Source organism: Sturnira hondurensis, unplaced genomic scaffold, assembly GCF_014824575.4.
Source record: "Sturnira hondurensis isolate 20B ecotype Veracruz unplaced genomic scaffold, ASM1482457v3 Scaffold0003090, whole genome shotgun sequence".
Classification (NCBI taxonomy): Eukaryota; Metazoa; Chordata; class Mammalia; order Chiroptera; family Phyllostomidae; genus Sturnira; species Sturnira hondurensis.
This window is the reverse complement of record NW_028075721.1, coordinates 8,850,667-8,877,956: the sequence shown is the minus strand read 5'-3', so window position 1 is coordinate 8,877,956 and position 27,290 is coordinate 8,850,667. Positions and strand designations below refer to the sequence as shown.

Below are 27,290 nucleotides of genomic sequence, written 5' to 3'. Positions count from 1 at the left end.
GATAGAAAGATAGCCCTTCTGCCCAGTAGTCAATAAATACCAGCACTAGAAAATCAATTGCTTTAATTGCATTTCAGCGGAGAGCCTCAGCACCATGTGGGGAGGGGGGGCGGGGAAGGGCTGGTTTCTGAGTGCTTTCTGGCCAGAGGTGGCCAGATGCAGAGAGGGGCACCTGTGCTGGGGCACTGCCCGTCCCAGGTCAGTGGTGGGGGGCAGCAGGAGGGCTCCCCACAGCAGGCCTGCTGCAGCCTTCCCTCCTAGGCTGGCCTGGGGCCTGGCCCCCTCCCCTGGCTAAGGTCATGGCATTTGCCCCCACAGGGCAGGCTTCTCGGCCTCCAAAACAGGAAGGAGCCTGGGCAGACATTTTCAAACCAGACTCACCTGAGGTGTCAACCAGATGTCACCAAGTGGCACAGTGTAGGTTTGGACCCTCCCTGGGCCACTCTAGCCCCAGAGGACCTAAGAAGCTGCCTGCCACCTTAGCCCTTGGGTGGCCCGGGCAAAGCTGGCCCAGAGTTCCTACTGCCTCCCTCTGGCCTGGGCAGCTCACACGAGTCCTGGCAGCAGGAGGGCTGTGCCACTAAGGACATTCAAAACCAGCCTTGACTGCGGCCTGGTCATGGGATTAAAAACTGTGGGGTGGCAGGGAGGGACAGGGGGAATCTCATTAATATAGAATATGTCATAAGCCATATATATTAAAATCATGAACAGTATATAGTCCTGTGGTAGCTCCAGCCTCACACATGCTCAGGTGGTGTGGCCAGCCCGTGGCCTTGGTCCGGCCTCACCCACCGGGGCAAGGGAGGGACAGCAGGCTCCCTTTCTCCAGGCTCTTGGCCAGCAGCCCCTGAGGCCACCCTCAGCACACTGCGGTCGCCCCTGCAGCTGGGCAGCCCCAGTCGTCGTCCATGCTCGCTAGCCCTCCTGTCACTGGGCTGGCGTCTTGGCCTCACTGCCATCCCCCTGGCTGGGCTTTGGCTTTAGCAGGATGAATCGGTTGAGGAGGTCCGTTTCTGAGCTGGCCTGGGCTGCCCCACATGCCTCACCTGTGGACACACAGGCAGGCTCAGGACTCCAGTCCAGGGGGAGAGACCCCTGCCCGGAAGGCCCCATCTCCCACGGCAGCACAGCAGGTGGCTACAGGCACGGCAGGGACTCACCGGTGTAGCTGGAAGCCTCGGTGATGTTCTGGGAGCCTGTGATGTGGTGCCAGTAGGCACTGCGGGGCAGCATGGTGGTGGGCGTGCAGGGGTAGGAGTAATGTTCCGTGCCCTTGTTCAGCAGCTGTGGGCCAGAGGAGGGTCCCTCCTATCAGCCCTGGGGGTGTGACCTACCCCAGCAGCCCAGCCCAAGACCCTGCCTGCAGCCCCCACCTGTGCACACTAGGTGGAGACAACCTGGTGCGCTCCAGGCACGCTGCCTGCCCACCAGCCTCCCCTGCACCCAGACCAGGGTGCCCACAGCCTCACCCTCACGTTCTTCTCCATTTCTAGTAGGACCCGCTTGTGCTGCTCGGCAATGGCCAGGGTGGCACTGTGGACCCTCTGGTAAATCTGTTCCCCTTCCTGCGTCTGGAAGGTGTAGAGCCCTTCGCCAGCATCACACATCCTGGGGACACAAGTAGCAAGGTGGTGGGGACTCCACCCCGCACATGCAAGCACCTGATGGGACTCCCCTGTACACCGGGCCCTTCGGGAAACAGGCTGGGCTGCCGCCTGGGGGCTGACCACACACAGCGTGAACCGACTGGCAGCCTTTTCCGTGGGCCAGATGACGATCCACAGGAATCAGCCCATTCAGTTTTCTCTACCACCTCTTCAGTCCCTGCACTTAGTTTCCTCATTAGTCGGGGTTTCCCAAACCATGTGACAATGAGGAAACAGGCATACAGAAGGTGTAAGTCACTTCACCAAGGTCACAGGGAGGATCACAGAGAACTCAGGTCTAGGCAAGCTGGCTCCTGAGTTCGCGCTGCAGGTACCCAGCCCTCCTCACGGCCCCGTGAGGTAGGTGCTTTTCTCATCTCCTCTGTGACAGATGAGGTAACCGAGACTCTGGCCCACAGCCCCAGAGTCAGTCCGGGCCAGGGCCTGCATCTGATGTGAGGCCAAGCACTCCGGTTTCCGTAAGCCGCCTCCTTGACCTGCCTGCCCGCAGCCTCCATGTGTTCATCTGTAAAGTGGGAACGCTATGTTCCCTTTTGGGTTGCTACGCTGATGGATGCCTTAAGCGCTCAGCACAGTGTCTGAGGCAGGTGAGTGGCAGCCATTGTCATGGCCATGTTGGGACAGGGGCGGTGGGCAGGAGGGTCTTACCGGCCAGCTTCGAAGGTGAAGCGTGTGGCGTCCCGGCCGTAGCGGCGCAGTGAGCAGAGAGGCCACGAGACGAGCTTCACGCGGGGGTTGTGCATGTCCCAGAGGTAGATGTTCTCGTGGGTGATCTGCAGCTTGCACTCGCCATACACGTCCAGGTTGGGGCAGGGTAACAGGAAGACGTTAAAGCGATCTGCAGGGGGTAAGGACAGAGGAGCCAGCCTGGAGCTTCCTGTAGGGAGGCCTTCGCCCCCGCTCCCCGCCCTCTCCCAGCACCAGGCCTCACCTGTCTGCTCGCACTGCACCCCCGGGGCCAGGAGGTCCGGCTCTCCCAGACTGATGTCGTTGAGCCTGGAGCCCAGACACTCCACAGACAGGGTCTTGTACCACTCCTCCGCCTCCAGCTCTGGAGGAAACAGCACCTCGTCACACCACCAGCTCAGGGCCTCCAGCAGCCCACCGCGTCTGCTCAGCCCGAGCTGCCCCACCGCACGAGGCAGGGAGGGCAGGGCCAGCGAATCCTGCCTGTCGGCCCCGCCTGATCCTGGCAGCCTGCGTGGTCAGAGGCACCCCCAACCATCCTACCAGCCAGGCCTGCCCTGCTCTGCCTCCCCGCACTGGACCGCCAAACCACGGCTGGCCCAGGGGCGCTGGATGGAGGCCTGCAGCCCCTGGGCCTCACCTGAGTCGCAGGTGAAGGTACGGGCTGAGTCATCGGTGAATATGATGGCCACCGCCTGCCTCTTGGTCTCCTTGGGGAGCCGCGTGACACACTTCACATTGCTGATCTCAGTCACCTGGGACGGCATCCACAAAGGACTCAGCCAGGTGGCAGCACCTCCCTCAGCACCCTCCCACAGTTTGCCACCCCCCAGCGGGTGCTCTTGGACCCCAGGACTCCTCCCTGCTTACAGGTTAGGGGAGCTAGGGCCCGGGCCCCCTAACCTTGGGGCAGCCTCGGAGGCACACTGACTTCTCATCCGGGTACTTCTCCAGCCGCTGGGGCCCCTTGCTGGAGGATTTTCGGAACACCAGCCAGCACCGGCGGTAGATCTGTGGGGCAAGAGCGCAGGGGATCAGGGTTCCCTGGCCTGCTTGCTAGCCACCCAACAGGGCCCTGCAATTACCCCTGCCTACCGCAGGGGGCAGCACCACACAGTCTTGAGGGAGGCCCCAGCCCAGGGGAAAACCTGGCGACAGCTGACTGCAGCATGACAACCCCTGGGGGAGTTCCCCTCCTCAGACTGTCACTTCTTGGCTGGCTCTGGCAGGCTGCTTCACAGAGGGTGAGCTCCATGTACAGCGAGCTCAGCTCTGAGTGTACAGTTGGCCCTTGAACCACACAGGTTTGAAACACGGGGTCCACTTATACAATACATGGTTGGGTTGGGTTTTTTTCCAATAAATATACAGCCCACCTTCTGTATCCCAGGTTTCACAGGGTTTTCCCCCATCCTCACCCAAGGACATGCTTATTGAATTCAGAAAGAGAGGAAGGGAGGGAGGGAGAGGGAGAGAAACATCAACGTGAGAGAGAAACATGGATCAGAACTGAACCCGCAACCCAGGCATGTGCCCTGCCAGGGAATCAAACCGGCCACCTCTCGGTATATGAGGATGATGCTCCAACTGTGGGCCCCCTGGCCAGGGCTCTGAGGGATTTTTTTAAATCTGTGGTTGGGCATCTGTGGATGTGGAGGGTCTGCTGTCTGCATTGTTCTTATGCCATTTTACAGAAGGGACTTGAGCACCCGTGGATTTTAGTATCTCCGGGGCCATGGAACCAACCTCCTGCAGACACCGAGGGACGACTGAGGAGTCCAAAGACGTTCTACAGTAAGGGAAAGGGGGCCCAGCGCCCCTAACCCCCACATCGCTCAACTGTGACGTAAGTAGCCAACACTGACCAGGTGCCCCTTATTTGTCCTTTTTGGTATCAGCGCTCCACACAGTTAATCTCGGGGTCACTTGAGGTCAGTTCTGTCCCGTCCACTTTATAGATAAGGAAACTGAGGCACCAAAAAGTGAAGTAACAGCTAATGAACGGTTGAGTCCGTCTCCCAAACAGGCTGTCTAGGTCTAGAGCCAAACCTCAGAGCCCCCTGCTCACAGAGTCCCGCCCAGGGCTCCAGAAGCACCAGCGGCCCAGAGGGAGCGTCCTGAGGACACAGGTTGGACCCTTCTCCGCTCCCGGCCTGCGCAGCACCGCAGCCTGGGTCTCAGAGCCACCGGGGCTCCATGTGGGCAACCCCTGCTCCTGACTCCAGGCGCTTCCCTCACCCTCCTATCATTCTCCAACCACCTTGGGGTGCAGGGGGCTGGGGTGAGTTGCCTGTTCCATTTGGGAAACCGGAACCAAGAACCTGGGGTCACCCCAGAGCACAGTGCCTTCCCTGGCCAGATTCCGTCCTCATCCAGCCACTGCCAGTGACCCTGTGCCCACCACCACCCAAATCCGCTACAGCTCCCTGGACTCCTCCCCAGGGTCAAAGTGCTGGGGAGGGAGCAGATCATCCCCTAGGGCTCCAGGGGCAAACTGGTGGGTCAGACCACTTGAGGGGTGGCCCTGGCTGCCTGGCCAGGCTGCAGACTCTTCCTTCCACGCCCCCCACCCCCACCTCAGGCTCTCACCCAGCCCCAAGTCTGGCTAGCATGCGCTGCCCCTCTTGGTGGGCACTCCAGGGCCCACAGACCCCTATCCCCCAGAAGTCTCTGGGACTCCTCACACTGGCAAACAGTGGGGACACCAAGGAGTGGCCCAAGGCCGAGGAGGCGAGGGGGCTTCTGGGCCATAGCCCCGCCCCACCGTCAACCCTGTTCTGCTATGCAGGCACAGGTCCTTGGCAGGCAGAGTCCCAGCGTGTAGGGGGCCTGGACAGCCTGCATCCCATGGTCCTGGCTCAGCCCCTGGCCTATCTACCTAAACGGCAGCAGGCCTCAGCTCTCAGCCAGGAGCTCCTTTAGGGCAACCCAGTAATTTTATTCTCAGAATCCTCACTCACATCCTGGGAGCCTCGTTAACAGAGCTCTGAATGACCATATGACAGGCTGTGAATGAATGGACGGATGGATGCGTGACCCAGATATGCCCTGCCAGGTTGGGCTCCACGCTGCTGCGTCAGGGGCGAAAGGCCTGGGGGGGCCTCAGCACCGGGGTTGCCTGGTTACAGGGATACACACACACTCGCAGAGCCCCAGGGAGCCCCTGTGCTGGAGGGCCCTCCTTCCCCACTTCTCACAGGTCTTTCTTTAATCACTCCTTTGGAAACTGGCCACAGCTCTGCCCGGGAGGAAGGCCCTGGCAGGTTGGGGGTGGGCTCCTGATCCCTTCAGCCCCTCCCCCTCCGCTCAGTGGGTGAGACGTAATGGCTGTCCTGGGGGTGATCGCAGACCCTGGAATCAGGTCTGACTGGGGAAGCTGAATTCCCTGAGGCGGGGCGCGGGGCCTCAGACTAGGCCTGGCCATGTGCCGGGCTTCCCACGCCCCTTCCCCTGGCTGTGCCCACCTTGGAGGTCCCCCATCTGCCAGGACAGGCCTCAGACTAGGCCCACTGGCTGCCCCAGGTGGCTTGCCTTCCAGATAAGCTTTGTCCTGGGCAGGGCCTCAGCCCAGCTGGCCCCTGGGGACCTTCCAGGTCAGAGCCCATAGGAATGAGGAGCCACACAAGGAGCTGGGCCCCCCCACTTGGCCCCCCACCGCAGCTCAGCCTGTCTGTGCTCCCTCGGGGTAAAAGCAGAGCAGCCAAAGGCCACTGGAGCCCAGTCTTCTGGGCTGGGGCCCAGGATGGGACACAGATCCAAATTCAGATGAGGCTGCAAACATGCCCACCCCCACGGGGCCCTCAGGTAGGAGGGGGGACCCCTCTCCAAGGTAACACTGTTCCGTCCTGCACACAGGCGGCACCCAGGCCGGGGAGCTGGTATGGAGCCCTGCTCCTCCCCCACCCCGCTCAGGCACAGCCAGCAAGCCTTGAGCAGTCTGATCCCACCCGAAACCCATCAGGGCCACGGGGGAGGGACAAAGGGAAGGACCAGGGACGGGGTAAAACACTAGACTTGGGCCACCTCAGTCACCAGGGTTTCTTTCCTTCCTGCTGGGAGGGGACAGCCTCCAGGCCCCTCAGTGGAGGTGGGGAGGGTGGGCAGAGAGACCGGAACTGCCCTAGCTCTTGGACAATTCTACCAAGATCATTAAGTTGGTCCCTGAGGTCCCCACGTATGCCTTGTGGGGGGGGTCTTCACCAGCAGGGGGCAGAAGAGGGTGCACACCCAGGTGTGTCTGGGGCTCCATCTTCAAGCCCCAGCTCCAGGCCCAGCACGGAGCACAGGGGGAGCAACTCGGAGCCGGGCCCCAAGTTCTCATTCATAAACCACAGACCATCGGCCGCTGCACCCCTCACACCCCCACGCACCCCCACAACCAGCCAGTCTCCTTTTCAAACACTTCTTTAACCGCGAAAGCACCAACCAAAGAGAAATAAATACCTGTACACAGAAAGCAATGGGAAGCGGGGGTCGAGAAGGCACTTCAAAGAGGCCAGGAGAGGGGAGGGGAGACCTGGGGAGGCAGAACAAGAGGAGCAGAGGGGCCATGAGAAGGGGTCTCCGCTAGGCGCTCCAGGCCCCTGTCAGTGCCCTGGTGACAAGTTCAACAATAGCCAAGGAGCCTGGGCTGCCACCACTGGCCCAGCCGCTGGAATGCCAGCCAGTCCTGCTGGGGTGGGGGCTGCCGCAGGCAGGGCCAGGCCCAGGCACATGCCAGGCAGCCTGCCGGCCAGGGGCCTGGCAACCACAAGTGCACGATGCCGGCCTGCCAGCCGTGCAGCCCAACCTGTCAGGTTCCAGACCGAGTCCTCGGTGCCCGGGCCTCGGCAGGGCCCCGGGAGAGTGGCTCACCCCAAGCTTCCTGCTCTTCATCCTCACATAGCCTTGCTTGACGATGTCGTTGAAATTGGTCGCCATGGTTTCCCCACCTTCTCTTGGGCTCAGGGCCTGGCCGAGGCGAGGAGAGGGATACCCAGGTGGCCTCCGTGTCGGGCTCCTCAGATCACCTGTTCGAGATCCTCCTGTGGGGCTTCCTCGCAGAGGCTGAGCCGGCGCTGCTCACCTCGCCCGCCTCAGCATTGTTCTAGCAGCTCCTTCGCCCGGCGCCTGCTGGAAATAAAAATGACAGGGAGATTAGACAGTGACATCTTTCTCTTCCCTGGCTGTCTCGCTCTTTTTTCCTTCCTCTTCCCACACTCCTCCCTCCCCTCCTCCCCCTCCTCCCGCCCTTCTTCCTTCCCTTCTCTCCCCACCCCTGGACGACAGAACCATTTAGGAAAAACGAGGTGGAGGCAGCCGGGAGGAAAATGGTCCAGCCCAGTCCCCTCCCTCACGGCTGGAGCTGGCCGTTAACCCCTTACTGGGAGGATGGGCGCTGGCACCAAGTCGGAGGAAGAGGTGTCGGGCCTGATCTCCTGTTTCTACTTCGGGGCAGACTTAGGACACTTTGTTCCCTCTATGAGCAGGAGCCCCGCAGAAGCCTCCCAGAGACGGAGGGGTCCCCAGGAGATGGCACAGAGGTTAGGAACAGTTCGCTTTGTCAGTCTCGGCAGATGCCGCCCCACCCCCAGCCCCCAGTCCTGCTACCCACCCCATCCTATGCCAGTTCTCTCCAGCCCCAGGCAGGAAGCTGAAAGTATCACCTCCAGCCCACTGAGGCCCTGCTCCAGGCTCCTGGAGCTCTTTAGCAGTTCCTCTGGGTGTTGCTTCTTGGGTGGGAGGGCAGAGTCCAGCGGGGCGGGCCCCCAGATAAGACTGAGGAGTGTGCGGCCGGCTGGAGGTGGCCCCTGTAGCAGCAGATGCCTCGCCCTGGCCCTGGCGCTAGGGTGGCGCTGGGCCAGGCCATGCAGTGCCCCCACGTCCTGAGGGCGGCAAGACTTGATTACAGGGAGAACTAGCAGTCACCTGGGCCTGGGACCGAGGGCACAGCCAGATGGGCAGGAGGGATGCCAAGGGGAAGTTCACGTGGGGCGGGAAATGCGAGTGCCAACAAGGTCCACCCAGAGTCAGATCATGAATCAGCAGATAATAAAGACGCAGATTTGGGAGCAAGGGGGTTGGGGTCTCAGTGATGACCCAGTTCAACACCCATATTACAGATGAAAAATTAAGGCTGCCCAGAAAGGCTCAGCAGCATGGTCACACAGGTGACACACGGACAGCCAGGGACAAACGAGAAGTTCCTGAGCAGGGGATGGACGCAGGCCTGGGGGCGGAATGTCCCACGGACACCTCTGGCTGCTTGCCCCCACCTAAGCCCTTTCCTCGGTTTAGGCTCAGGACAAGGCTGTGCCAGCGGCAGGCACCCGCCCCCCGGCCCCGTATCCCCAGGATTGCTGGGGGGGAATGAGCGGCATTTCTGGGGTCAGCTGGGCATCGGCGCTGCCGGAGCAAAGCCTGGGGCAGGTGCGCTGCTGGGTCTGCCAGCAGCTTGGCACTCATCAGTCTCATGGAGGCCTGTCTGTTGAGTCCCCAACAAGGAAACAGATGGGACTAGCCCAGCGGGCACACGCAAACAAGGGGAGCAAAGAGGGGCACACCCCCTACCCAACTGATGCCCTGACAGCCTCCCTGCCCCTTTACCCCCTCAATCCCAGCCCCCTGGGATCCAGGCCCCCACCCCATGGGACACTCAAGTTGCCTGCCTTCCTCCTACAAAGTCCAGTTTGGGGTCCCCTCCCTCGCACTGGCCCCCAGCAGCCCTGCCACCCTGGGCTCTGGCAGCCAGAGATGGGGTAATTCTCCCAGCTGTCTCCACCACCTGCCCCAGGGGCTGCCTTGCCCCGGAAGCAAGGCCCAGCTCCACAAATTTCCCCTTAAGACGGTAGCAGGCTGGCCGCTGACTTTGGGGCCACAGCAAGAAGGCCCCTCTCAGGACACACCTGTGAGAGGACCCCAGGACCCTGGGTCCATTCAAGGGTGGACCTGATTGGGGAGCAGCCAGGAGTGTCAATTCAGCTGGCCAGGTAGTTTGGGTAAGCCACTTAATATCCCCATGCCTCGGTTTCCCCATTAGTAAAAAACAAACAAACAAAAAAAAAAAACCAGACCACCACAACCCAGCGGGCCTCCCTTCCTGGTTCCACCAGCTCCCTTCCCAGTGGCACCCCCCCAGGGACCCAGCTCTCAGGAGCACCCCTGCTGTGTCTGTCGATAGGTCCACCCCCATCCCAGAGCCCAGACCCTAGAATTAGCCCCACACAAATACACCAGCAGAAAAGCAAACTTCCCTGGCCAGCTGAGGGCCTGCCAGCTCACTCTGGCCCTGCGTCCCATACGCAGCTCCTAGCAACTCTTAGTGAGGTCTGCAAGAGCAAGACCCTGCTTGCAACCCCAAATGGTGCAGTAAAGGGGACCAGGGAGGCAGGGGGGAAAGGGGATGGGCCAACAATGGAACCACAAACTTGACAGGCAGTGGGATCAGGTGGGGCTGCAGTTGGGGGGGGGGGGGGGGGCCTGGAACCAGCCCAGCCCCCGGAAGGCCTGCCCTTGTGCTAAGCTAGAGAGGTGGCCCCAGGCTGAGCCTCGCAGGCCCAGTGGGCACAGAGGGGAATAGCAGGGCTCAGCGGGCCAGGAACCGGGCTGAGTCAGCCCTGACCCTACCATCATGGCCCAGGCCATGTTCCCCTTGGCTCCTGAACCACCACCAGCTCTGCCTCCCACCAGCCTGCAGCAGGAATGACAGCCCCACTCAATTCAAGAGGACCTGAGGTCTCGGGTCTGTGAGCTCAGCTCTGAGCACCCAGAGAAGCCAAGCAGGGTGACCAGCAGCCCCTTCCACCCTGCAGGGGGAAATGAGGGCCTCCCATTTTTTCTCCCAGCCTGGCACCCCCGTCGCTGAGGCCCTCAACCAGAGACAGAGCCAGTCCCAGGCCAGGCCATCATGGGCTCCTTCACAGACAGAGCAGGACTGAACTGCTGCTCCTCTTCCCCCGACCCCCATCCCCAGGGCGGGGGCAGAGGGACTCCCTGGTGCCCAGCTGCGGGGAGGGGAAGGGCCCTCCTGCCCACCTGCCCTACGGGGCAGCCGCATTAAGCGCTCCCTCCCTGCACCTGGATTCTGCCTGGAGGCTTTGGCTCCAGAACAAACGCTACTCGCTGCTGCGGGCAGCCAATGGCTGAGCAGAAGCAGCTGCCTGCCTGGCGGAGCCTCCCCGCCCCCTGACAGATCAGATCTGATCAGGGCTTCAGGGACATCCCTACCTGGACACCTGGCTCCCTGTTGTCTCACTATCTCCGCCCCACAGAGAAGATCCCATGGGCAGGATTCTCCCTGGCACTGAGGACATTGCCCTCCACCTGTGGTCTGGCCTTCTCTCCCCCAGTGTGACTATTACGGGGTCCAGGAGCGGTCCCCACCCCCACCTGTGCAAATCCCCGCAACTGGGCAGAGAGAAACTGGAATGAGGGGCAGCTGAACAGCTCCTGCCTTCTGGGCCCTTAAGTCAGGAAAGCGGTGCTGTGTCTCCATGCCACGGCCACTCTGCTCGCTCCACTCCCCACCCACCTGCTCAGTGCACCTGGCCACGGCCACGCTGGCTCGCTGGCTTTTCTTCTTTCTCCAGGGGCCTAACTCCTTCCCACGCAGCACTGCTGCCGCTGTTCCCTGCCTACAGCACGGTTCCCTCAGATGGCCCCAAGGGTCTTTCTGCCACTTCACTCGGGTCTCATCGCAAAGGTCACCTCTTCAGAGGCTTTCCCTGACCACCCTGGCCAAAGGAGCCCCGCCATCAGCCTGAATGACAAGCTCCGGTCTCATGGTCCTCGCCACACACGTCACTAGAGGATTTGTCCCTTCATCAGTCCATTAGCTACGCAGGGGCTCAGTCTCCTAGAACGCCCTAGAAGGTAGGCTCCTGGGTGCTAGGCCTTGTCTGTCTAGGTAACCGCGCCATCTGGGGACCCAGAATGGCGCCTCATAGAGGGCGGGAGCTCGCTGTTTGGGGACCGAAAGCATAATTCTCTCCAGGATTTGTCCACAACCTTTCGCCCACTCACTGCCACCTGGCCGGACTAGGCTCAGCTCCCAGAGGTGCAATTTCCAGAGGTGTGTGAGCAGGGTGGGCCCCACTCTCGGGACCCTGGGCGTTCCCAGTGCCCCTCCATAGCCAATACTGTTATTCCTGCAGGACCCACAGGGCCCCAGGCCTGCAGTTTGGTTCAGAGCTGCCGGGGCGAGGGGCGGGGTGGGGGGGGAGGGGGGACAGTGCCGACGCTGTGTCCAGGCGTGCTGAGCGGCTTTCCCCACTCCTCCCCCCAACCCCTTCTGCCGCCTCCCCCAGGGTTGTTGGGTGAGGCCATGTCCAGCCCCACTGCCCTGCCCCAGAGGGAAGGGCTAGAAGTAGCCAGCTTCCAGGCACAGAGACCCAAGCACCCGGCCAGGAGGGGGCACAGCTCACGTCCCTCTGAAAGGAGCGAGAAAAGAATCCTCGCCAAACAAGTCCAGCCTGGGATGGCTGCCGCCGTCACCCTGCTGGCCCCTCGCTGCCTGACAGTCGGACCCTTACAGCCCAAACCCTCCCTGCAAGTGGCCTGGCAGCGGCTGCTTGGGACAGGCGGGCTGCACAGAGGTTCTGCTCCGTTCACATCGCCCAGATGCCCAGACTCCTCTCCTGTCCCTTTGCAGGGGCGGAAAGCATTGAACTGGAAGCGGGGCACCCTGGGGAGAAGCTGGACGGACCAGGACTGGGGGAGAAAGGTTCAAGGGCAGCAGTTTAAGTTACAGGGTGGGGACCATTTGCAGATGAGGGTGGGCAGTAGGGGCAGGCGGGGTAGAGAAAACAGTCTCTTGGGATTTGGTAGTACTGAGAGAGCAGGAAAGTGGGGACGGCGTGGGATGGGTTGTGCCCCTCGGTGACGGCAGGCCCAGGAGCAGGGAGCACAGGGCCCTGGGCTTTCTTGGATGGATATATGTGGGGTAGCGCTGAGGTGGGGCTGCGACTCGGGCCCCTCTGTGGTCGGAGAGCTCGGGGGTTCTAGGTTCTAGGGCCTGGGCTGGCTTTGGGGAGCAGGTCCCGCCCCCCGCCGCCCCCTCCCCCCTCAGCCCCCCTGACCCCGAGTAGAAAGGGCCCCGGGCTTGGAGAGTTCTCAGGCTGGAGTTACCCTAGGTCTCCCGGGCTCGGCCTACAGTCCCCTTTCCCATCTCATGCCCCCTAGTTACCTGGGAGCCAAGGCCCGGCCGGGGTCTTTTGCAAGGCGGGAGGCGGGCCAGACTCCTACACGCGTCACTGCGAGGCTGGCGGTGGCAGTGGCGGCGGAGTGGCGGCGGCGCCGGGCTCCGGGTGGGGACCGCCAGGGAGGTGCGGCCGCCGGGCTCCAGCTCCAGCGGGGACTGGGGTGCACTCCCCTGTCCCGCCCCCCTCACCCCGCCCCGCCCCGCCCTGCCACCACCTGGCGCCCGGCCCCTGCCGTATTCCTCCGAGCTGCGGGACCCGCACGCCACCAGCCTCACCTGGTGCGCCTCCTCGACCCCTTCAGATTACCCACTGTACCCCACTCAGCCCGACCGCCCTACCTGAGCCCCAAACCCCAATTTTACATCTCTTCTCAGCCCTTGAAAACTGAACCCCACATCGGCTCCTAGCCCCCAATCTCAACTCCCATCTTCTGCAGGAATCACACCCACCCACTCCTGCCCTTCCCCTAGAACCCTTAGTGACCTCCTTAGGGATCCCCCAAACTGCCCCCCACCACACCCACACACATGCTAGGTAGCACATGTGCTCCTCCATCCATCGGCTCCCCAGAAGTCTGCCAGCCTCTCTTTCCCTTCCCCAGCCTCCCCACCCTCAGAATCTGTTCTCTGTCCCCTTGAGACTTTGCCCTCAAGTCCAAACCCCATTCTCCTCCGCCATCCCCAGCACACACACTTACCTCACTGCCCCTGAGGCCACTGCAGGTGCTGGGTCACTGTCCCAGGGTATCACACTGCACAGGCCTCCTCTGCTGTGCCAGGCAGGGAGGAGGCGGCCTCCCCCTCTGGTTTCCCCCCACACACACCTTCTCAGACCGGTGGCTCTCACAGTGCCCTCCTGGGCCGGGGCGTCACCTTCACCTTGATATTTGTTAGAAAGGCAAACTCCCTGCCCTGCCCCAGCCCAGACCTCTGAAATCGGACTCTGGGAGGAGCACTGGAGATTTGTGTTTAAAAGCCCCCAGGTGTTTCTGACACCCACCCCCCACTGTTTTAGACCAAACATAGAGAACACAACCGTGGCCCAGGCTGCTCAGGGGACGGGCCTGATGGAGCAAGGGACGGAGAATCTCAGCCCTCATCCAGGGAGTCCAGCCCTGTGCCACCCAGTCACGGGGTCTGGGCCTTGCCTGGTGGGCTTAGGGAGTTTATTCTGGGGTGGATGCTTCTCTTCCCCTGAAAATTTTCTGGATGGTCCCAGGATGGTCGCTCTGACCACAAAGGGAGCCCCAGGGACTGCTGGGGATTTCCTGCCCAGGGCCTGAGAAACCAGCCCCACACCCATCCTAGCCCCTGCAGGCCAAGCTGGCCTGGGTCTCGAGACCTCCTGACCTCCCATGCCTCTTCCAAACTTGACCCCACCTGCTTTGCTTCAAACCACAGCCCATAAAACCCCTAGCAGTCGATTCATCAATGCAAATTATTTTCGCCACCAGAAAGCTCTGGAGGAGTTTTGGCAAAACAAAAACAAAAACGTTCTCAATAAAAAGTCATCTTTTCTAGATGTGTTTCCCAAACTTCTTCATTCTCTCATTTTCATATTATTGCTCAATCCACTCTCAGTCTGTACTATAGCCACCTAAATATTTTTTTTAAAATGTGGTGTTGGTTTTTTTAAAAAATATTTTATTTATTTATCTTTTTAGAGGGGAAGGGAAGGAGAGAGGAAAGAAACATCAATATATGGTTGCTTCTCGTGCATCCCCTGCAGGGAACTGGCCCCTGCCGGAAACTGGCCTGCAACCCAAGCATGTGCCCTGACTGAGAATCAAACCGCAATCGTCTGGTTCACAGGCCCGTGCTCAATCCACCTAAATATTTTTAAATTAAACTTTTTGGGATATTTGTATTGTAGATTCCCCGGCAGTTATAAGGTATAATGCAGAGAGATCCAGTGTACCCTGGAAAACCACAGTAGGCTATCAGAGCCCCAGACGCTGACATTGAAACGGTCACGATATTGAACGTTTCCACCACCACAAAGCTGCCTGCCGTTGGCCATTTATATCCATGGTCACTTCCCTCCTTTTCTCACCCTTCCGTTACCCGTGGCAACCACTAATCTGCTCTCCATTGCTATACTTTGGCCATTTATAACTATTTGGTCATTGGTAACATTTTCCAGAATGTGATAAAATTGCAATCATCAGTGTGTCATCTTTAGAGATTGGCTTTTTTATACTCCTCATAATTCTTTGGGGATTCATCCAAGTTGTCACGTGCATCAACAGTTTGTTCTTTTCCTTGCCGAGTAGTATTCCCTGGGATGGATGTACCACAGTGTGTTTATTTGCACAGCCCTCCAAGGACACCTGGGTTGTTTGCAGTTTGGGGTCATTGTGAGTAATGCTGCTATAAACACCCATGTATAGGATTTTATGTGAACCTAAGTCTTGCTTGTTCTGGGGTAAGTGCCTGGGAGCATAGTCCCTGGCAATTGCATGTTTAGTTAACAAACTGCTGAACTGGTTTCCAGAGTGGCTGGACCATTGTTCCCATCGGCTGGCAATGTACGAGTGATCCAGGTTCTCTGCATCCTCACCAGCATCTGTTACCATCACTGCTTTTTCTTAGCCGTCCCGATAAGTGTGTAGTGCTCTCTCTTAGTGGTTGTGATTGGCACATCCCTGATGGCTGATGGGGCTGAACACCTTTTCGGATGCTAATTTGCCGTCTTTATATCTTCTTCAGGGAAACTTGTTCATGTCTTTGCCCCTGTCCCAGTTTGATTATTTGCTTTTTTTACTCTTGAGTTTTGAAAATAGTTTAAAGATATATTCTAGATATTATTCCTTTTTTTGGATACATGGTTTATGAATATTTTCTCCCAGTCCATAGCTTGTCTTTTCAACCACCTAACAAGGTCTGCTACAAAACACAAGATTTTCACGTCCCTGAAGTCCAGATCATCCATTTTTCCTTCTGTGGGCTGTGTCTTCGGTACCACGTGCAGGAATTCTTTGCCTAGCCCTTGATCCTGAAGATATTTTCCTATGTTTTATCCTAAAAGTCCTATAGTTTTATATTTTGCCTTTTCAAGTCTGTGATCCATTTTGAGATCAACTTTGTAAGAAGTATGAGGTGGGAGGCTTAGGTTATAATGTTTTGTTTTGTCTCTGGATATGCAATTATTCTGGCACCGTTGGTTGAAAAGTCTCCCTTTCTTCCACTGAAATGTTTTGGCAGCTTTGTCCAAAATCAGTTGGGTTTATTTTGGGTTCTCTGTTCTGTTCCATGGATTTATGTGTCTGCCCCTCTGCTAAAAGTACACAGTCTTGATTTCTGTAGCTGTGTAAGTTGTGAAATCAGGCCAACTGATCCCTTATCTATACCTATAGAAAAGTTTCATGGGATTCTGGTGGAAATTACATTAGGCTTGTTTATCAGTTTGGGGAGAATCAACATTTTCACTGTGCTGAGTCTTTCCATCCAAGAACACACAGTATGTCTCCATTTATTGGGATCTTCGGTTTCTTTCATTAGCAATATGGAGGTTCATGCAAATCTTACACATATTTTGTTAGATTTACACCTAAGATTTTATTTAATTAACTTTGGCAATTTTAAATGCTATTATATTTTTAAATTTTACTATGCATGTGTTCATTGCTAGTGTGTAGAAATAAATGTTCTTGTGTGTTTACTTTGTACTTTGCAACCTTGCTGAATCCACTTATTAGTTCTAAGAGTTTGTGAATTTGCAAGTAGACTCCTTGAGGTTTTCTTCACCAATAATCATGTCATCTGTGCATGGGGACAGTTTGATTTCCTCCTTCCCTATTCATATCTTTCATTTCCTTTTCTTGCCTTATTGCACTGGCTAGAACTTTCAGCAGTATGTTCAAAAAGAGTAGTGAGAGCTAGTATACTTGCCTTGTTCTTGATCATAGTGGGAAAGCATTCAATTTTTGAGTGAACGTTCTACAAATATCAATTAGACCCTATTAACTGATGGTGTTGTTGAGTTCTTCCTTATTTTCTCATAAGTCATCTACTTCCATCAATAGTTCAGAGAGAGAAGTTGATGTTTTCAACCATTATTGTAAATTTGTCCCTTTCTCCTTCAGCTCTACCAGTTTTTGTTTCACACATATTGTAGTTACGGTGTTTGGTGCATTCACATTCAGGATTACTGTGTCTTCTTGGTAGACTGGCCTTTCCATTATTATAGTTCCCTTTTTGTCTCTGTAATTTTCTTATCTCTAAAGTCTAGTCACTCCTGCTTTTCTTTAGTGCTAGATTGGTGCTTGCATGATGTGTCTTTTTCCATTCTTTGATTTTCAAACTTTGATTATATCTGAAGTGAGTCTCTTAGAGATAGTGTGTAGTTTTTTTAATGTCACTTTTGACCTAGTCTGCTAATATCGTTTTATTAATCTATTTAGACCATTTGCATTTAATATCATTTTTGACATGTCAGAACTTCAATCTCCCTTTTAGTTTTTGTTTTCTGTTTGTTCTCCATTTTTCATTTCTGCGTTTTCTTTTTCCTGCCTTCTTGTGAGTTACCTAAATATTTCTTGGAGTTCTATTTGATGACCTATTATGTTTTGGAGTGAATCTTTTTGTATAGGTTTTTTGTGGTTGCACTAGGTATTACCAGTGTCTTTATAAATTCTCACAGTCTATTGACATGATAATTTTGCCAGCTTAAGTGAAGTAGAGAAATCTTACTTCCTTTTAGGTCTCTTTATGCTCCCAAACTTATAACTGTCTTTAAGATTTGCTCTATATAAATTTAGAACCACATCAGAGAGTATAATAATTTTTGGTTTAATATAATAATTTTAATATAATAATAATTCTTGCTTTAACCATCAAGCATAATTTAGAAAATTTAAGAGGAGAAGAAAAGCTTATGGTATTTTAAAAAAGATTTTATTTATCCATTTTTTAGAGAGAAGGAAAGGGAGGGACAAAGAGAGGGAGGAAAACACCACTGTGTGGGAGACACCGATAGGATGCCTCTTACACGCCCCTAACCAGGGACCTGGCCCGCAACCCAGGCATGCGACCTGACTCAAATAAAACTGGTGACCTCTCAGTTTGCAGGCTGGCACTCAACCCCCCGAGCCACACCAGCCTGGGCACCTATGCTATTTAACCATATTTTTGCTTCCCATGTTCTTTCATTCCTTCTAATGTTCCTTCATCCCTTCTAAGGGTTCCTTCTTTGACAGTTTCCTTTGCAGAATTTCTTTTAGTCACTTTTTTAGGGTAGGTATAAATTTTCTTAATTTTCCTTCATCTGAAAGTTTCTAGTTTGGCCCTTCACTCCTGAAGGTCATTTTCACTGGGCATAGGATTCAGGGCTGATAGTTCTTGGCTGTTAGCACTTTAAAAACATTTGCCACTTGCTTCTGGCCTCTGTGTTTTCTGATAGGAAGTCTACTGTCCTTCAAGTTGCTTTTCCCCTATATGGAAGGTGTTGTGTTTCTGGTTGCTTTCAAGATTTCTTTCTTTATCGTTAGCTCTCAGAACTTTAATTATGATACATTTTGAAGTGTATCTTTTTTGGGTTGTCTTCTTTGGAATTGATTGAATTCAAGCTTCTTGAACCTGTAGGTTTACTTCCCTTACCAAATTTGAGAAGTTTCCAGATATTACATCAAGTACTTTTTTAGCCCTACCCTCTTTCTCCTCTCCTTCAAGAATTCTGATGATACACCTGGCTGGTGTAGCTCAGTGGATTGAGCGCGGGCCTGCAGACCAAATAACCACGGTTCGATTCCCAGTCTGGGCACATGCCTGGGTTGCAGGCCAGTTCCCAGCGGGGGACACATGAGAGGCAACCATACATTGGTCTTTCCCTCTCTCCTTCCCTTCCCCTCTAAAGATAAATAAATGAAATCTTTTTAAAAAAGAGGAGTTCTGGCGGGGGGAAAAAGGAGTTCTGATGACACAAACGTTAGATCTTTTGCTATTGTCTCACAAGTCCCTGAAGCTCTGTTCCTTTTTTCCCCAGTCTACTTTCTCTCTGTTGTTCAAATGAGGCAACTTCCTTTGTGCCAGCTTCCAGTTCACTGATTCCTTCCTCTGCCTCCTTTATTCTGTGGTTGAACTCACCCACTGAGCTTTTAATTTCAGCTATTGTGTTTTTCGGTTCTAACATTCCATTTGGGCCTCCTCCGACCTCTCGTGTGTTTGCCAAGTCTCTCTGTGCTTCATGTGCTTTGAGCACATTTGTAATTGCTCACCGAAGCATTTTAACCACGACCGGTTTAAAATCTTTGTCAGAGAATCCTAACATCTCGAGCATCTCAGTGTTGGGATCCACCGATTGTCTCTTTTTCATTCAGTTTGAGGTCTTTTGGGTTCTTCATATAAGTGATTTTTCAAAATCCAGGCCTTTCCATATAGCAAGACTCTAGACCTGGTTTTAAGACTTCCATTTGAGCGGGTGTTCTCTGGTACTGCTGCAGCGGTGGGGGAAAAGGTGGGGGGTACCACCTGGCTACATCCAGGGGGAGAAAGACGGCCAGGTTTCCTATTTAGCCTCTGTTGACACATCGTAGGGGCAGCCCCGTTCCTATTGGGCAGGGATGTTCTCTACTGACTCTATAGCGGGCATGGCCTCATTACTGCTGAGCGATGGCAAAAGTCCTGCCTGACTTGCCATTAGACCTCCTCAGACCCCTGTCCTATCGCAGTATTTCCCAAACCCCAACCACTCCAGCCACGTCACGAATTCTGCCAGATTCAAGCACCTCCTGAGCTATTATTTGCTCGATACATGTCTTTAAAGAATCACCTCACATTCTTCTATTTGTCTCGAGAACAAATTGCATAAATAAAATACCTTGAAAATAACGTAAGTGCATGCATGACATGCGTGCTGGCTAGTACTGCTTGCCTGCAAAGCTCTGAGGCTTTGATTAAAAAGGAGTTCAGCAAGCGTTAGAGGGGTGCTAAGCCCACACCACCACCCGTCTGAGACTCTCTCCGTAACAACTGTCAGAGGGTGAAAAGAAGACTGAGTATGGAATTGCTTTCTCGTGTCGATTAGGAGCGTCTTGTGGAGCGGGACCCACATTGTTCTACCGACCGTGGTGTGGGCATGAGTCCGTACTTGGGGAAACGCTGTTCTAATCTGCGGAACCTCACGGCAGCAATCTGGAGTAGAAATCACAATTTTCTCCCATTTCACAGGGAGAAAAGCTGAGGCCAGTAAGTAAAAGAGTCTGTCCAAGATGATGCAGCCACGCTAGTGCGTGAAGAGGAGACCATGGAGTCTCTGTTTCTTGGCACCTTGACACCTAGGACACAGACAGGGGTCTGAGTCCATGTCAGTGCCTCAGGGGGGCCCCCGGCAAGGTCCTCACTGCCCCTCGCCTCTCCATCTGTGCAGGCTTGACAGAGCCAGAGCTGGAAGAGGCCCCAGAATCCCTGGTAAAGACTCCCAGGCAATCCTGCCACAGCCATCAGGTTAGTGAGTTCTTTTCAACATTGTGGGTGAGAAGCTGGTGCTCGGGAGAGCCCGGGGCCCCTCTGCTGCACGGGAGTGCTGAGCCTGGGCCAGTTTGTCAGTTAAGATGAAGCCCCGAAGGGCTTCCCTCCCCCAGCCCAACAGTGACACAAAACAGCCTCCCGGAACCTTCACATCAAAGGCACTGACCAGTGACCAGGAGGCGGGTGGGGAGGAAGGAGATGGGGCCCTCTCGCTCCCCCTGTTTCCTCCAAAGGAGGCTGAGAAAGGGGAGATTTCCAATGCAGGCCAGCAGCAGGGAGGTCTCAGGAAGGAGGGGACATCCTAGTCCCACCTCCCAGTGTATGGTTCTCTCTGGCGCTTGTCTCTGGGCTGCAGGGCAGAGCACAAGGGTGATGTGCCTGCAGCAGGTCTGGCAAGTGTTCCCTGGGCGGGCAGGCCAGCCAGCAGTGAAGGGAGGTCCCGGGCTCGGGCCAGCCTTCTCGCCCTCCCTGACTTAGTGATTCATTCAACAAACATCTGAGCGCCATTGTGCCGGGAGCTAAGCACTGGGGACACAGTGGCTGATAAGAGCAACCTGTGCCCTGGAGGCATCCATGGCCTAGGGACAGTGACATGCATCGATCCAAGAACTCGGCAGTTGCAGGCACCACTGTTGGAAGCGCAGAGAGGGTCTGCCAGGTGCTAGAAGAGATATGGGGAGACCTGTCAGGTCTGGGAAGGTTTCCCAAGGCTGTGACTGGTTGTTTTTTTTTAAATCCTCACCCAAGGCACGTTTACTGATTTTAGAGAGAGAGGAAGGGGAGTGGGGGGAGAGAGAGAGAGAGAAACATTGATGGGAGAGAGAAACATCGATCAGTTGCTTCCTGTATGCACCTGAGTGGGGACTGAACCATAACCTAGGGGTGTGCCCTGACCAGGAATCAAACCTGCAACCCTTTGGTGTGTGGGATACACGGCGACCAACCGAACCACCCAGCCGGGGTGGAAATGACTCTTAAGGTGAAAGCAAAAGAGTGAGTTACGCAAGTGAGGAGGGGAGGGAGAGCGTTCTGCGTGGGCGGAGCGTCACGTGCCAAGGCCCTGCAGCAGAGATCCAGCCAGAGCGTGGGAGGAGGCCGGAGTGGCTGGACCGCACAGGGAAGAGGGCCAGCAAAGTGCTCAGCAAGGTCTGTGCGGAGGCGGCTGGAAGGCCAGTTCAAGGGTTGAGTCTCTATCTCAAGAGTAATGGGGAACTAATGAAGGGTTTTAAACAGGAAATGGTAAAGAATCCAGTTAGCATTAAAAAAAATCCTTCTGGCTGCCCCTAGAGAATAGGTGGAAGGCCTCCATGTGAGGAGCAAGACAGGAAGTGAAGGCCACTCTCACAGGAGAGAGCTGGTGTGGCTTGGGTCGTGTGCGGGCTGTTGGCAGGGACAGATCTGAGAGATCTCAGAAAGTCAAGTGTCCCTGGCTCCTAGGTGATTGGCCACTGGAAGCTCGGAAAGTCGGGGATAAAAAAAGGAGAAAGACAATGACCCTGAGACTGACATTATGGCTTTGATTCTTCCACAAGTATAGGGGGAAAGCCAAGCCCCCCACTTACACGATATTCAAATCTGAGTTTTCACGCCCCCTCCGCGGTAAGAAGGTCAATTTTGCTGACTGTCCGGCATCTCCCTGGAGAAATGCACTGTCATTTATTTAACCAGCCCCCACCGATGGCCACTTAGCTGTCTCTATTTTTGCCTTTGTAAACAACGCCACAATGGGCACTTGTGTGGCTAAGTAGTTGCAGCCACACTTGTACATTACGTGTGCTTGCAGACTTCCCTAAGAGGGCTCTGTCTTTGTTGCAGCTGCGTCTTGCCAGGGCGCCCCGCAGGGGATTTCTAGCCCTCTGCCCCGAGAGGAGGTGCCTGCGTGGAGAAAACCTTCCCAGGGCCCACAAGGTCAAAGCAGGGCACCTTCCACATCCGTTGCCCGAAAAAACTCCACATTGACTGAAGGTTGTTGTGAGTTCCACAGATCATTTAGATGAATTCGTACCTCGTTTGCTCAGTGGTCTCCATGCTTTGAGCAGTACCTGTTTGAGGAAACCATACGGATTAGAGGAGCCCCTTGCCTTCCTCTGAGCCCCCTCCCCAAGGTCCGAGGTGCCTGGAAAAGTCATCCTTCACTCATCTGCTCATCCCCTGGAGGGCCTGCCCCTGTAGCTCAGAGATGAGAGCCAGGAGGGCTTCGCAGCTGGGGACAGCTAGGTAAGGTGGAGAGGGGAAGATGTAGTAGGGAGGCCAGTCCTCTGTCGGGACGGGGAGACTTGTCATGGCCAAAGGCAAGGGCGCCGTCCTGGGGACCCACCCTGTGCCCATTTCCTGAAGCAGGTCTCTCCCTTGACAGCAAGACTGGCTTAATCTGGAGCCTGGTGTAAAGTGACCGTGTGAGGTCCCCTTGAAAATTGTTAATAATTTCAAGACAGCCACACCGCAGAGCGTTTTACCAAGTATGGAACGCTTTGAAGTGCAGTACCTGGGTGACTGCGCAGGCCCCACACCCAAGAAGCCGGCCCTGCTCGGCCAGTCTCTCCCTTCCAGAAAAAAGGTGTCAGGAGCGTGCAGCGGCAGAAAGTGAGGGAGGCGGGCTCATAGGCAGCACTGTTCTGAAAGGGCCAGGGGTCGGGCAGTCCAGCCTTGGCCTATTTTTGCTGTAGCTGGGGACCCCTCTGGGGCATCGTTGAGGCTGCCTGTCGGGCTGATGAAGTGGATGGATGGGGCGGCGGGGAAGCAGCCGCAGCCAGAGGCCTGGCAGACAGGTGCACACAGAACACCTCCGCGACCACAGGGCTTGCACCAGAGCGTGGAGGCTGGTTCAGAGGTACCACAGAGGGAGGAGAAAGGACGTGGCTCAGGTCACCTTGAGGGGAGCAGCATAGATTTGAGGGCCACCGCAGAGCCGGGAGAAGGATCCCAGACTTCCTGGCTCTGCACTCAAAGTCACCCCTAGAGATGGCCCCATGTCACCCCACTGGACAGATGAGGAAATAGAGGCCCAGAGAGGGAAAGTGGCAGACCCTAGGGGTCCTGACTCCCACTCACCTGCACTTCCTTGTCCACCTCTAGCCCCTCCCTGATAGGGACAGAGGGGAACAGAGGCCTGGAGCAGTGGGGGACTGGCCCCAAGTGACAGGGGGACCCAGAGGCCCCGATTCCCAGGGCAGGGCTCTGCCTCACGCAGTTGCCCAGCCCCCAGGTGGAGCCCTCATCCCCTGCTCCCCCAAACTTCCCAAAGGATGTCCGCTGGGGCAGGGGCAGGTATGTGTCTGTCCAGGACACACAGGGTCTTCCCCTCTTCCCTGTCTTGGAGCCAAGGCCACCTCCACATGGGGCCATGTCACCTCTCCTGGCCAACTCCCAAATGTTTGTCCCTGGCGCCTGCATTACTTACTGTTTTTGAAGCAGCCCCCCCCCCACTCTATCTGGGTTTGGTTGTCCATGAAAAAATTAATGGTCCCTGTGAATAAAGGAACCTAACAACAGAGGAAGGCTTTTTAGACAATCAATTAAAAGCCTAGGAGAGGGATTATCTCATTGAAATATCAATTTTTAATAGCACTGCATCTTTGAGTTTCCTCTCAAAAAACTTTGCGCAGTCCATTCGCCTGCCCTGGTTTCTAACTTCATCTCTTGTTGCCTTGGACCAACCTGAGCCTCTGGGTCTGGCCTTGGGGTGCCCAGAGTAGGGACCTGAGAGGGGCCATGGAAGGTCATTCATTCATTTGTTCATCCACTCACTCACTCATTCATTCATTCACCGAATGCTTAGTGGGCTCCCATCTGGGGCAGGCATAGGTGCTGGGGGCATCAAGGTGACGACAAGGACCGAATTCTCGCCTTCAGGGAACTCACGGGCTGGCAAGGGAGTGGTGAGTCCGCACCAGGGAGGTGAATAAAGCAGTAATGACGAAAGGAGGAGCCATCTGGAAAAACCCATGTGGAGGGACAGAGATGGAGGTTAACAGGCGTGTTACATCTGCAATCCAGCGGCCTCGGGCACGGAGGCCGCCAGCATCCGCTCTGCAGGGCGGTGGCCCCAGCTCACATCTGCTTCCTGGCTGCAGCTCAGGGTCTCAGCCGTGGTGTTCGCCCCTGTTCATTCACTGTGACCGCTGCACCGGCTGTCACGGTCATCAAAGGAAAGAGCAGGCAGGCTGCCTGGCGTGGCATCTCGTTTTTACTCTCTCACTCTACCCGCTCCCCCACTGCTTGGCAGCTTCCTCAGTTTACCCCTCGGGGACCGGGCAATCAGATAAGCTTTATCTGATTAAGTAGTCTCTCACCAGCCAAATTCCCAGGGGATTTTGTTACACACCTACCTCCAGTTTGTCAGCCAAGGGGGTGGCTTGGTGGGGAGGGGATGGTGGTCCAGGAACAGACACAGGTGCCTGTTCTCTCCCAGTGGTCCTCCCCACCCCCAGCCCCACTCCATGCTGGAATTAAGACACTCTGGGCAACCGGGCAGGGAGCAAGCGGGGGTTTCTGGTGTCAGACTGAGGCTGGGGAGCCGAGTGTGACTGAGTGGAGTGGTCCATGCAGGCAGAGTCAGATCCTGGACAGGGTGGGGGTGGCCTTTTCCTGCCTGGACAACTGGTCTCCCGCACAGACATGACAGGTAGCATCAGACAAAATTGGACAAGCGATACTGCTGGGTGCTGAACCCCATGCTGTGGGCTTGACACATGTCATCGTTTCTAATCCCCAGGGTACCCTGTGTTACATGTGGAAACTGAGGCTCAGGGAGGTGGAGCCTCTTGCCTGGTTGAGGGTGCAAGAGAACCCACAACTGTGTGGCTAGTCGCTCTCTTATTATAACTTAAGTCCAAGGAGTGAAGGGTTGCGGCCCCCTTCACAGGAACTGGGGGTTCCCAGGACACAGTTTCTGGGTGCCCAGGGTTGGGCTACCTGGCTCACTGGAGCTCACTCTACTCATCTAGGTAATGAGGTGCCCACCTCCAACCTGCTCCAGGTAGACCATCACATGGGCGCTAGATGGAAGGGCCTTGAGGGACGACCTGAGAGGAGGAGGGCTGATGACAGGGGTTCTCTCCACCATCAGCTGGCTCCCCCTCCTTCCGTCCCTCCCCACTCCGAGAGAACATGTATGGAGCACATGCTCTGGGCTGGCCCAGGCCTGGGCTGAGGGCTGCAGTCCAGAACACGTGGCCTGTGGAGGTGCCCAGCCGCGATCCTGGCCCTTTGCTGGCCAGCCCCCTTCCTCTCTCGGCCTGGGCTCCCTCGTCCTGTCCTTGTTCACCTCCCAGGCTGTGGTGAGGACTACTGTTAAGTGGCACCACAGAGCAGGGGTGTGAGCTCTGGGGGACACGCCCTCTTTCTGGGGAGATCCGGATTCCCAAGACACAGGACCCCTGTCCTCAGAGCTCGAGGTCCAGGTGCCAGCCAATGAGGCACACCCTGGTCACTGCAGCCTTCACCTAGTCTGCCCAGGCTGTTGGAGCTCTGGCAGGTACAAGATGGTGCTGGGAAAGCCAGTCCCGCCAGTCAGGGAGGGAGAGAGGCCATGGCAAGGGGCCTGGCTGCACTGTGTCTTGAATCAGCAGGTACCTGAGGCCAAGGCCACGGGGGGAATATGCTCAGCAGCCAGTCTGGAGCACTCCACGCACCAGACGTGGAGCGAGACTTTACTGGCCCAGCGGTGGGAGCCACTGCTAGTTTCTGAGTGGGGGAGGGAAGGCCAGGACGTTCCTCTGACCATCCAGTGGGGGAAGCCTGGGACATGGGAAAACTGGGAGGAAGGCTTCACATATACACCTTTTTAGGCCTCCTCCCCCGGGGGTAGGGGGCAGTCAGAGCACCCTGGAAGGCACCCCCAGCGCAGCTGGCTCTGTGTGGGGTTCCAGGAGGACTGGGAGGCTTTCCCGGGAGCTCCTGCTCTTTGGGGAGGCGCCCGCCTGGGGCCTGGGAAGCAGCTGGCATTGGGCAACCCTGCAATTAGCAGGCAGAGGAGGCTGGGTGGTGGTGCAGGGAGGGCGGGCAGCTGGCAGGCTGACAGCTACAGCTCGTGCTGCCTCTGTCTCAGACCCCCCACCCACTGCCCAAGGGGGGTGTCCATGGTGGCTGGTGAGCCCCCAAGCAGTCAAGGCACCAGCGTCTTGGGAGGGGATGCAAAACATAAGAAAAGCCAGAAAAATGATACTAATAGTAAAGTCCTATTATTGGATGTTGGTGTAGACAACTCAGCTGCTTTTGTTCCCATTTTGCAGATCAGGAAACAAAAGCCTAGGGAGGCGTAGGAACTTGCTAGAGCACCCACAACCGATCAGAAAGCAGCTGGGTCTAGAAGCCAGGCTCACCTGAAGGGCTGGGGTGTAAGGGGCTCACTCTGCGGTATAGATTTCACAGCGGGGAACCCCAAGGTCTGCCTGGGAGTCAGGCTGGGCCAAAAACCACCTCAGCTGGAGAGCCAGGGGAGGCCACGCCTTTGGAGGAGATTCTGGGCCCAGAACTTCAGGCTGCAGAGGGAGGGGGGCTGGGTGAGGCAGTGTCTGGCCCGGCCGGTTCTCCAGCCCATCCAGGCCCTGAGAGGAGGCGGGCACTGCTGCCCTTGGGCGGCTCTGGCTCTCTCAGAAGACTTAGCTGACCAGCAGAAAGACCCACACAGAACCAACCAGTCCTGCAGGTACTGCACTGGGGCAGGCGTGGGGGGTGGTGAGGTGGGGTGGCTCTGTCTTTAGCCTTCTACCAGCCCGCCCATCCATCCATCCGACCATCCTGCTTTCCTTCAAGGGTGCCCACTAGGCCCCGGGCCCCGTGCTGGCTGATGGAAGAACTTGTTGCCCTCCAGGAGCACCGGCTGGGGCAAGACAGGCAAACCAGTACATGGCCCACTAAGGTTCTAAAAATGAATGGAACCTTGAAGGGCTGGTAGGACTCTGATGGGGAAGGGGCTGTTCTGGGGGGAAGGAAGAGCGCTCCTGGCTGGAGCTGCAGGGTCTGCGGAATGGGGCCTTGCCCTGGAGGAGGCATCACTCAGGACACGTCGGGTCTGGCCTTGGGATAGTTACTCACTCCTTCTGAGCTTCTGCTTCCTTGGCATAAACTGAGGTGGTGGTAGTGTCTGCTTCACTGGGCTGCAAAGAACATGACATAGCTCAGTGGGTCAGATGTCCTCCCTGTGGGGACGAGGACCCTGCAGGAGTTCTGATTTCACGAGTGACATGTGTACTTGGCCTGGCCTTGGCCAATGCCTCCCCATCTCACTGTTTCCTCACCTTTTCTGGACTAGCTTAGACCATCAACACACATTGCAGGGTGAGGCT

At 56.2% G+C, this 27,290-nt stretch overlaps 1 protein-coding gene and 1 long non-coding RNA gene across 2 annotated transcripts; both read right to left on the bottom strand.

The window, feature by feature from the left end:
* Nucleotides 1–48: 48 nt before the first annotated feature.
* Nucleotides 49–12,638, bottom strand: DOK4 (docking protein 4). Its single transcript, XM_037041641.1, has 9 exons — nucleotides 12,520–12,638; nucleotides 7,212–7,469; nucleotides 3,261–3,368; nucleotides 2,998–3,112; nucleotides 2,602–2,721; nucleotides 2,319–2,508; nucleotides 1,473–1,611; nucleotides 1,164–1,287; nucleotides 49–1,049 (listed from the first exon to the last, which is right to left on the bottom strand). The coding sequence occupies exons 2-9, from the start codon at nucleotides 7,275–7,277 to the stop codon at nucleotides 931–933; spliced, it is 981 nt and encodes a 326-aa protein (XP_036897536.1). The 5' UTR covers nucleotides 7,278–7,469; nucleotides 12,520–12,638; the 3' UTR covers nucleotides 49–930.
* LOC118983939 (uncharacterized) lies at nucleotides 49–21,359 on the bottom strand. Its single transcript, XR_005065821.1, has 3 exons — nucleotides 21,347–21,359; nucleotides 13,667–13,671; nucleotides 49–282 (listed from the first exon to the last, which is right to left on the bottom strand). It is a non-coding gene; the product is annotated as an uncharacterized LOC118983939 (long non-coding RNA).
* Between the last annotated feature and the right edge of the window lie 5,931 nt (nucleotides 21,360–27,290).